We start from the raw sequence: 11625 nt of genomic DNA on the forward strand, positions 1-11625 counted from the left end.
CTGTAGTCGCATTCACAGTCTCTGGTTATCTCCTGTAGTCGCATTCGCAGTCTGGTCATTTCCTGTAGTCGCATTCGCAGTCTGGTCATTTCTTGTAGTCGCATTCGCAGTCTATGGTTATCTCCTGTAGTCACAGTCGCAGTCTCTGGTTATTTCCTGTAGCTGCATTCGCAGTCTCTGGTTATTTAATGTAGTCGCATTCGCAGTCTCTGGTTACTTCCTGTAGTTGCATTCGCAATCTGGTTATTTCCTGTAGTCGCATTCGCAGTCTGGTTACTTCCTGTAGTCGCATTCGCAGTCTGGTTACTTCCTGTAGTCGCATTCGCAGTCTGGTTATTTCCTGTTGTCGCATTCGCAGTCTCTGGTTATCTCCTGTAGTCGCATTCACAGTCTCTGGTTATCTCCTGTAGTCGCATTCGCAGTCTGGTCATTTCCTGTAGTCGCATTCGCAGTCTATGGTTATCTCCTGTAGTCACATTCGCAGTCTCTGGTTATTTCCTGTAGTTGCATTCGCAGTCTCTGGTTATTTAATGTAGTCACATTCGCAGTCTCTGGTTACTTCCTGTAGTTGCCTTCGCAATCTGGTTATTTCCTGTAGTCGCATTCGCAGTCTGGTTACTTCCTGTAGTCGCATTCGCAGTCTGGTTATTTCCTGTAGTCGCATTCGCAGTCTCTGGTTATTTCTTGTAGTCGCATTCGCAGTCTGGTTATCTCCTGTAGTCGCATCCCCAGTCTCTGGTCATCTCCTGTAGTCGCATTCACAGTCTGGTCATCTCCTGTAGTCGCATCCCCAGTCTCTGGTCATCTCCTGTAGTCGCATTCGCAGTCTGGTTATTTCCTGTAGTCGCATTCGCAGCCTCTGGTTATTTCCTGTTGTCGCATTCGCAGTCTGGTTATTTTCTGTAGTTGCATTCCCAGTCTGGTTATCTCCTGTAGTCGCATGCCTAGTCTCTGGTTATCTCCTGTAGTCGCATTCGCAGTCTGGTTATCTCCTGTAGTCGCATTCGCAGTCTGGTTATTTCCTGTAGTCGCATCCCCAGTCTGGTTATCTCCTGTAGTCGCATTCGTAGTCTGGTTATTTCCTGTAGTTGCATTCGCAGTCTCTGGTTATCTCCTGTAGTCGCATTCGCAGTCTGGTTATTTCCTGTAGTTGCATTCGCAGTCTCTGGTTATTTCCTGTAGTTGCATTCGCAGTCTCTGGTCATCTCCTGTAGTCGCATTCGCAGTCTCTGGTTATTTCCTGTAGTCGCATCCCCAGTCTCTGGTCATCTCCTGTATTCGCATTCGCAGTCTCTGGTTATTTCCTGTAGTCGCATTCGCAGTCTGGTTATTTCCTGTAGTCGCATTCGCAGCCTCTGGTTATTTCCTGTAGTCGCATTCGCAGTCTGGTTATTTTCTGTAGTTGCATTCGCAGTCTGGTTATTTTCTGTAGTTGCATTCGCAGTCTGGTTATCTCCTGTAGTCGCATCCCCAGTCTGGTTATCTCCTGTAGTCGCATCCCTAGTCTCTGGTTATCTCCTGTAGTCGCATTCGCAGTCTGGTTATTTCCTGTAGTCACATTTGCAGTCTGGTTATCTCCTGTAGTCGCATCCCCAGTCTCTGGTCATCTCCTGTAGTTGCATCCCCAGTCTCTGGTCATCTCCTGTAGTCGCATCCCCAGTCTCTGGTCATCTCCTGTAGTCGCATCCCCAGTCTCTGGTTATCTCCTGTAGTCGCATTCGCAGTCTGGTTATTTCCTGTAGTCGCATTCGCAGTCTGGTTATTTCCTGTAGTTGCATTCGCAGTCTCTGGTTATTTCCTGTAGTTGCATCCCCAGTCTCTGGTTATTTCTTGTAGTCGCATTCGCAGTCTCTGGTTATTTCCTGTAGTCGTATCCCCAGTCTGGTTATTTCCTGTAGTCGCATTCGCAGCCTCTGGTTATTTCCTGTAGTCGCATTCGCAGCCTCTGGTTATTTCCTGTAGTCGCATTTGCAGTCTGGTTATTTTCTGTAGTTGCATTCGCAGTCTGGTTATCTCCTGTAGTCACATCCCTAATCTCTGGTTATCTCCTGTAGTCGCATTCGCAGTCTGGTTATTTCCTGTAGTCGCATCTCTAGTCTCTGGTTATCTCCTGTAGTCGCATTCGCAGTCTGGTTATTTCCTGTAGTTGCATTCGCAGTCTCTGGTTATCTCCTGTTGTCGCATTCGCAGTCTCTGGTTATCTCCTGTTGTCGCATTCGCAGTCTCTGGTTATCTCCTGTTGTCGCATTCGCAGTCTCTGGTTATCTCCTGTAGTCATTTATGATATCTATGGCTATGCATATTTATTGAATCCATATTGAGCGCTATATTTGATTGGCTGTTTGCTTCTGCTTAGGCCTGGCAAACACGCACAATCGCACATGATGATGACTTCATCATCATGTGCGTGATTGTGATTGTGCGTGTGCCAAGCAGAAGCAGCCAATCAAATATAGTGCTCAATATGGATTAAATAAATATTGGGAAGATTGTTCCTTCCATTGGTGATCAGTGGGAAGAATGTTCCTTACATTGGATGTCAGTGAGAAGAATGTTTCTATACATTGGTGGTCAGTGGGAAGAATGTTCCTTACATTGGTGGTCAGTGGGAAGAATGTTTCTTACATTGGTGGTCAGTGGGAAGAACGTTCCTTACATTGGTGATCAGTGAGAAGAATGTTCCTTACATTGGTGGTCAGTGAGAAGAATGTTTCTATACATTGGTGGTCAGTGGGAAGAATGTTCCTTACATTGGTGGTCAGTGGGAAGAATGTTCCTTACATTGGTGGTCAGTGGGAAGAATGTTCCTTACATTGGTGGTCAGTGAGAAGAATGTTTCTATACATTGGATGTCAGTGAGAAGAATGTTCCTTACATTGGTGGTCAGTGGGAAGAATGTTTCTATACATTGGTGATCAGTGAGAAGAATGTTCCTTACATTGGTGATCAGTGGGAAGAATGCTCACATTGGTGGTCAGTGGGAAGAATGTTTCTATACATTGGTGGTCAGTGGGAAGAATGTTTCTATACATTGGTGGTCAGTGGGAAGAATGTTCCTTACATTGGTGGTCAGTGGGAAGAATGTTCCTTACATTGGTGGTCAGTGAGAAGAACGTTCCTTACATTGGTGGTCAGTGAGAAGAATGTTTCTATACATTGGTGATCAGTGGGAAGAATGTTTCTATACATTGGTGATCAGTGGGAAGAATGCTCCTTACATTGGTGATCATTGGGAAGAATGCTCCTTACATTGGTGATCAGTGAAAATGATATAAAGTTAATAAAAATAATAAAAAAAAAAAAATGTAAAGCACCCCCATGATCCCCACACATGCTCTATATGAAAAGCTTTATGTAGGATGAGCACATGTATGTAAACGTGTCTATAGACGCAAATGCTGGACACGGGAGCCCACCTGCAAGGTAACCCCCCCCCCCCGGGAGAGCGCTTCTCCTAGGGAGTTATCTGATGTGGGGAGGAGCCGCGAGAGCCACCCCCATATGTCAAGGTTCGTAGCCATTCTGTGCAAAACGAGCTGCACAGTGGAGGCAAGTATGATATGTTTGTTATTTAAAAAAAAAAAAAAAGAGCCTTTACAATCACTTTAATTTTGGAAAGGTACCATTGTTGCACTTTCTTTAATGTAATTCTGTGACAAACGCATGTAGTGTGGGCAGTGCAAAATGTAGGTGGGGATTTGTGTGGGTGTGGCTTGAGTGTGGGTGGGAACACATGAGCGGGGACAGGGGGCCCCAGGATCTCCTATTGCCCGGGGGCCCCATGAGTTGTCAGTCCGCCCCTGCAGAACAGTAACCCATAGCAACCAATTTGATTGCAGTTTGGTGCAGTTAGGTACCAGTCATTGTAATCCATATAATAAACTGTATTTGTTGGGTAGGTGTTATGATGATATCTTGCTAATATTCTGCCATCATGGCTTATCTAATAAGACAGTACAAAAGATAGTACAGGTGTACAAAGAGCAGTAACACATAGCAACCAATTTGATTGCAGTTTGGTGCAGTAGTTACCAGTCATAATCCATAGAATAAACAGTATTTGTTGGGTAGGTGTTATAATGATATCTTGCTATTCTGCCATCATGGCTTATCTAATAAGACAGTACAAAAAGCAAGTACAGGTGTACAAAGAGCAGTAACCCATATCAACCAATTTGATTGCAGTTTGGTGCCAGTAGGTACCAGTCATTGTAACCCATCGAATAAACTAATTATTAATTGGTGTTATAATGATATGTTGCTCATATTCTGCCATCCTGGCTTATCTAATAAGACAGTACAAAAAACAAGTACAGGTGTACAAAGAGCAGTAACCCATAGCAACCAATTTGATTGCAGTTTGGTGTAGTTACAGTAGGTACCAGTCATTTGTAACCCATAGAATAAACTATAATTATTAATGGGTATTATGATGATATGTTGCTCATATTCTGCCATCATGGCTTATCGAATAAGACAGTACAAAAGACAGTACAGGTGTACAAAGAGCAGTAACCCATAGCAACCAATTTGATTGCAGTTTGGTGCAGTAGGTACCAGTCGTAATCCATACAATAAACAGTATTTGTTGGGTAGGTGTTATAATGATATCTTGCTAATATTCTGCCATCAAGGCTTATCTAATAAGACAGTACAAAAAGCAAGCACAGGTGTACAAATAGCAGTAACCCATAGCAATCAATTTGATTGCAGTTTGGTGCAGTTACAGTAGGTACCAGTCATTGTAACCCATCGAACAAACTATAATTATTAATGGGTGTTATGATGATATGTTGCTCATATTCTGCCATCATGACTTATCTAATAAGACAGTACAAAAGACAGACAGATGTACAAAGGACAGTAACCCGTGGCAACTAATTGTATTGCAGTTTGGTGCAGTTAGGTACCTGTCATTGTGTTCAATAGAATTGACGGCATTTGTATTGAGCTAAAACGTTAGGATGCTCTATTGCTGGCAATCTGTCATGCCGGCTTATCTTACAAGGCAGTGCAGAGACCAGTGACGATGGGCAAAGGGCAGTAACCCATAGCAACCAAGTCAGTGCAGTTAGGTGACTGTTGAATGGTTGCTATGGGCTACTACTAAACAATTTTGACAGCTTGCTTTGCACCGGTTGCTCATTGCTTTAATGAACATCTCCAAATCTCTGGCTATGATTTAGCTTGGCCAGTTTTTCTATGTAATAGCTGAGGAATTGGGAATGTCTATCTCTGCAGGCTTATCACATCACAGCTATGGAGCTCCAGCTAATGAAGCGCAGCCACCAGGCAGACTGCTAACATGATTTTAACCACCCATGGCACGTTCTTTTGCGTGTGTTTGCTATTTCCTATATATTAAAGGCTGTAAAACACAATTCATCCTGGCAGTCCCTTTGTCGTGAATCAGCAACAGCAGCGATGGAAAGGAGGATGCAAAGGAGGAGTGAGGTTGGGGGGGGGGGGGGGGTGATGGTGGTGGTGGTGGTGGTGGTGGTGGTGGGGGGGGGGTGGGGGGGGGGGCTTGTAGCAGTTCTCAAAGTATTTCATGGTGATTTATCCCTCTCTCCTTGCATTTATTTCTCTCCTGAATGAGGGACAGCCCCTGTGGCAGTTGATTCAGGGAGGAGTGGCTGGAGAAAGAGATGGTGGTGGGGGGGAGGATAGGGATGCGCGCTATAGATCATGCTGCAATACAAGACAGCTTGCTGATGTATGAGGCTTTTCTCGTTTATTATTGTCAATTCGCTTCATTTCTTATGAAGGATTTTTTTGTCTGGAGATGCTTTCCCTTTTTTTTTTTTTTTTTTTTTTTTTTATTATTCAAAACCTGTAAGTTCTCCCAGCTGCAGAGAGGTGTCCTTTAATTTCCAACAGGCTTGCTTTTGGGGGGTGAAGTCTGCTGTGTCCCCCTGCATTTGATAGCCTGTGCTGTCTGATGGTTTCAGGCATGATCATGCGTATGACTGCTGAATTCCAGCCTAGGAAGATCTCACTTCAGTACTCCAAGTGGATGTTGCAGCTGCAACAAGAGAGAGACCGTGAGATTTGGGAATAGCCTAGACGTTTTCTGGCTGCAAGGATTTGTATTGATTGATTTATTGATTTATATATTTATTTATTTATTTTATTGCAGTCTTCTCCAGTGATGTGTTGACCGTCTAAATAATCGCCTGAGACCAATGAAATACACAAAACTGTATCTCTGCGATGATCAGCATTCTGTAACAACCATGGGATCCGACAATTGCCATCTGTGGCTGAGACCTCATCAAAGTAGTATTTGGGATTTCGAGCAAGAGGTGGTGGAAGAAGAGCACTGCAACTTTTGAAATCATCAAAAGAAATCAACAATTCACCTTTTGACTGGTCCTTTTATTGGAATTCTACCTCCTGTCATAGAGGAACGCAGCAATGGGACTTACCTAAAGTGGATTTCTGCTTCTTCATGATCTTGTCATTTTTTTCTGCTTTAACTGCCTTTCACAATTTCTTCTTCTCGATCCACAATGGTTAAGTAAGCAGCATGCTATGCTCAGTGATCCCAACCATGGATAATGTCCAGGGCAGTAAGGGTGGACTTCCTTCATAGCCTGAAGCCTTCTAGACGTTCAGTCCTCATCATGGCCAATTAAAAGTCCATCCATCCTGAGAGTAGATACAGCAGTGGATGTGGCTGTTCATGCCCAACTTCCAAGATTGTTTTTGGAAGGACTAATTAGTTCCTGTAGCCTAAATGACTCTGATGAGCGATGCAAAGAGCAAGCATTTGGGTACTGGGAGGCAAGAAGCTCATCATGTTAGAGTTCAACCAAACTACACTACTTTGCACAGATATTTTGCCTTAGAGAGAAATAAGGGTATTTTTTTCTCTTGCTGCTTAATCATTTGGGGAAGTCGTCACAGTTGAGTAGTCTAAAGCATTTGTTTTTGACAAGAGAGCATCTCCTTATGTTTGTGGTCCCTGATGGTCCTAGCCAGGCTCTGGGAGAGCCTGACATCTCAGCCTGTGCCTCTCCCCCTCCTTAGCTCCCTCTGCACTAGGATGTTGCGGAAGGTTCTGCACAGGGGGCTGAGAACGTGCTTTTCAAGACTCGGGTTTTTTATCGCTAGCCATCCAGTGTTTTTTGTGTCAGCTCCAGTGCTCATCTCCATTTTGCTGGGGGCCAGCTTCAGTAGATATAAGGTGGAGGAGAACATTGAGTATCTGCTAGCTCCTAAGCACAGCCTAGCCAAGATAGAGAGGAACCTGGTGGATAGTCTCTTTCCAGTCAACCGTTCAAAGCACCGTCTTTATTCTGATCTTCAGACACCTGGGAGGTACGGCAGAGTCATCATAACTTCATCCAGGAGAGCAAACATGCTGGACCAACATCACACGGATCTCATCCTAAAGGTAATTATGCTGCATAGCTTGCATGCTCAAACCACCTGTTAGCACTGCTACTTTGCATATCAATATCGCTCTGGAGAGAAAATCCCAGAACGCTTCAAAGAGGTTGGCATAATGGCATTTCACAATAAGAACCTTTAAATTAATTTGTGCTGAACACCTTTAGCATATATTGCTACATTTTTATCTGTTTTGTACAGGAGTAGGTTTAATATGGGTAAAAGCATGTGAAAACGGCATTAACTCATAGTAATCAAACAGCCATCCTATTGAATTGTATTGATCTTTTTAAGATGCTAAAAGGGTAAATCTGATTGGCTGCAATGGGATATTGCACAGCATCATTTGGTCTGTTAAAAAAGGATCAGTTCACCTGGAACCAATGTTTTATTTTTGTACTATATTTTGGAGTAGGTCCTGGTAGGCTAAATCATTCATTTGCACCATATTTTTGGGGGGGCTCTGGTGGCAAACTTAAATTCCAGGTTTCTCATACTTAACGCAGTTATTGTTCTTTTTAAAAGGACCCCCCCCCCCCCCCCCCCCCCAGAATTCACATTTTGTTTTGGTATTGTATTTTGGAGTAGGTGCTGGTAGGCTGAATCACTCATTTGCACCATAATTTTGGGGCTCTGGTGGCAAACTTGAATTTCAGGATCCTCATACTTAATACAGTTATTGGTCTTTTTAAAAGGGTCAGCCCAACCAAGAACCAATATTTTGTTTTGGTACTTTATTTTGGAGTAGGTGCTGGTAGGCTGAATCGATCAAGTTGTGCCATATTTTAGGGGGTCTCGTGGCAAACTTGAATTCCAGGATCCTCAGACTTAATGCAAGTTATTGGTCTTTTTAAAAGGATCAGCCCACATAGAACCAATATTTTGTTATGGTATTTTATTTTTGGTATATGGTTCTGGTAGGCTGAATCACTCATTTTCACCATATTTTTGAGGGGCTCTGGCAGCAAATCTGAGTTCCAGGGTCCTTACACTTTATCTGTTTTGTACAGGAGCAGGTTTAATGTGGATAAAAACATATATAAACAGCATAAACTCATAGTAACCAAACAGCCATCTTTTTGAATTGTATCAGTTACTGTACAATGTTGAAAGAGGAAATCTGATTGGCTACTATGCAGTATTGCACAGCATTATTGGTCTTTGCAGTTATTAGAATTTTTAAAGGATCAGTCCACCTAAAACTAATATTTTGTTTTGGTGTTTTATTTTAGAGTAGCTTATGGTAGGCTGAATCACTCATTTGCATCATTTTTTAGGGGCTGTGGTGGCAAACCTGAATTCCGGGGTCCTTACAACTTATCTGTTTTGTACAGGGGTAGGTTTAATGTGGATATAAACATGTGCAAACTGCATTAATTCATAGTAACCCAACAGCCATCTTCTTGAATTGTATCGGTAGGTGCTGGTCGGCTGAATCACTCATCTTCACCATATTTTTGGGGGACTCTAGTGGCAAATCCGAATTCCAGGGTCCTTATACTTTATCTGTTTTGTACAGGAGCAGGTTTAATATAGATAAAGACATGTGCAAACTGCATCACCTCATAGTAACCAAACAACCATCTTCTTGAATTGTATCAGTTGCTGTAAGATGCTGAAAGGGGAAATCTGATTGGCTACTATGCAATAGTGCACAGCATTATTGGACTTTGCAGTTATTCAACTTTCTCAAAGGATCAGTCCACCTGAAACCGATATTTTATTTGGGTATTTTATTTTGGAGTAGGTGCTGGTAGGCAAAATCACTCATCTTCACCATATGTTTTGGGGACTCTAGTGGCAAAATGCAAATTCCAGGGTCCTTACACTTTATCTGTTTTGTACTGGAGCAGGTTTAATGTGGATAAAAACATGTGCAAACTTCAATAATTCACAGTAACCAAACAGCTATCTTCTTCAATTGTATCACTTGTTGTAAGATGCTGAAAGCATAAATCTGATTGGCTGGTATGTGATATTGCACAGTATTATTTGTCTGTTTAAAAGGTTCAGCCCACCTAAAACCAATATTTTATTTTGGAGTAGGTGCTGGGTGGCTAAATCACTAGTCTGCACCACATTTTTAGGGATTCTAGGGGCACATCTGAATTCCAGGGTCCTCACACTTTGTTTTGTACAGGAGCAGGTTTATGGATAAAAACCATGTGCACACTGCATTAACTCATAGTAACCAAACAACTATCATATTAATATGCATTGATCATTTTAAGATATTGCACAGAATCATTGATCATTTTAAACGTGTCAGTCCACCTAGAACCAATATTTTATTTTGGTATTTCATTTTGGAGTAGGTGTTGGTAGGCTGAATCATGCATCTGCGCCATATCTTTGGGGACTCCAGTGGCAAATATGAATTCCACGATCCTCACACTTTCTGTTTTGTACAGGGACAGGTTTAATGTTGATAAAAGCAAGTGCAAACTGCATTAATGCATAGTAATTAAACAACCAACCTATTCAATTGTTTGATCATTTTAAGATGCCGAAATGGGCAATCTGATTGGCTGCTGTAGGGACATTGCACAGCATTATAGGTCTTTGCATTTCATGGTCTTTTTAAAAGTATCAGTCCACGTGGAAGTCATCCATGTTTCGGTTTGGTATTTTATTATGGATTAGGTGAGGACTAGCTAAATCACTTACCTGCACCATATATATGTGGGGGCTCTAGTTGTAAATCTGAATTTTGGGGTCCTCATACCAACTTTGGCAATCACAGTGGGGTGGGGGTTGGAGTTCTCATTTACTTGCATTACAATGAGTCTGAAAGGAGTGCCACTGCTTCTTCAGGTGAAGAGGGGGGTGGGTTGCACAAACAAAATGTTTGCTTCCTAGAAAAAGCCTGTAAATCATAGACGCTAACCAGAATCCATTCATGACTAAAATACAATTTTTGGAAGAGTAGCTGTTTTTGTGAATCAATTGACACAGATTTAAGTGTTTGCTGCCTTTACAAGCATCAAGAACAATATTAATATGCCAGAACAAGACAAAAAAGCCCACACACAATCAGGGTTAATCTAAACTGGCAAACGGCAACAGATCTTTTTACAAAGTGCTTACATGTTTATCCCTCAAATCCTATGTACTGTACTGTGGAATGTAATACATGCTTACTGTAGCATCATTTTAGAATAAATATAGCCTCCTTTGTGAAATTTTGTGAATGAGAGATTCTAGTATATGGAATATAGGAGATCTAATATTTATTGTTTGATATTTATTGGTTTGGAAAATTATATATCTTCTTTAGATAAACACCCAAAAGGCATTTTAGCAGTGTACTTTACAATGAATTAAACTAGTGACATTGCAGGCCTGTTACAATGTAACATTCATTCATGTGACACTGTCATTTTGTACAGTTTTTCAGTAGATACACATCACAAAGATGCTGTTTTTAACCTGTTTTAGAAAGAATAGTCTACATTAGTGGATCTAGTGTGTTGCTAGGTAACATGCTAATTTAAAAATGTGCCAGTGTCCACATGGCACTAAAAGTACCTATTTGAAAAGGCCATACCATACCTTGGCTTCAAAAGGTAATTTCCTACAGAAATGACTTATTTACTTTTGAGTTCCTTTTTACTCCCAAAAAGCCAGTCAAGTTTTATATGCAATTATGGTATAGAAAAAAAGGTTAAAAAACAAATCTGTAGTTTGTATATATGTGTGTGTGTGTTGTGGTAAAAATGTGCAACTTATATTTACCCATACAGTCCTATTACAGAGATAACTTGCTCTGCAATTCCTGCAGAACAGTCTCCACTGCTTAGCCACACTGTGATGGTTTCCTATAGACAGTATCATTGGAGGCCCAAAGCCAAACGTTTTCTACTGGAATAATTCATCCCTTGTAGTGGGGTTGTCTTTTTAATTCACTCTTCATAACTCAAATATCTAACAGGACTTGTGAGGGAAATATAGGAGGCCCACATGTCAGCATCACCACTGGTAAGAGAAGAATCTATTTGGGTGGACAGATCATATAGTCCTTAGCTATTGATTAGCAAAATTAAAGTGAATATAAACCCCCAAAATATATATATATATATTGTAGCTTACCAATCCTTAGAAGGGGTGACCGTGTTTGTTTTATTTTTATTCTGGGCTTTTTTTCTTTATTTTTACATGGTGAACCAGTCAGTAACACACTTTCTATCTCAGAGTAGCTACTGTCACACCCCTAACTATGAAGGACAGTAC

The 11625-nt window shown here is 41.6% G+C and overlaps 1 protein-coding gene across 1 annotated transcript in view; it reads left to right on the top strand.

Moving 5' to 3' along the window:
* Positions 1-5613: 5613 nt before the first annotated feature.
* PTCHD1 (patched domain containing 1) overlaps positions 5614-11625 on the top strand; it is a 389276-nt gene continuing 383264 nt past the window's right edge. The window contains exon 1 of the mRNA XM_073616506.1: positions 5614-7399. Coding sequence (XP_073472607.1) covers positions 6971-7399 — 429 coding nt within the window. The 5' untranslated portion in view covers positions 5614-6970. The remainder of the gene's footprint in view (positions 7400-11625) is intronic.

The sequence above is a fragment of the Aquarana catesbeiana genome, linkage group LG02 (assembly GCF_042186555.1).
Source record: "Aquarana catesbeiana isolate 2022-GZ linkage group LG02, ASM4218655v1, whole genome shotgun sequence".
Lineage (NCBI taxonomy): Eukaryota > Metazoa > Chordata > Amphibia > Anura > Ranidae > Aquarana > Aquarana catesbeiana.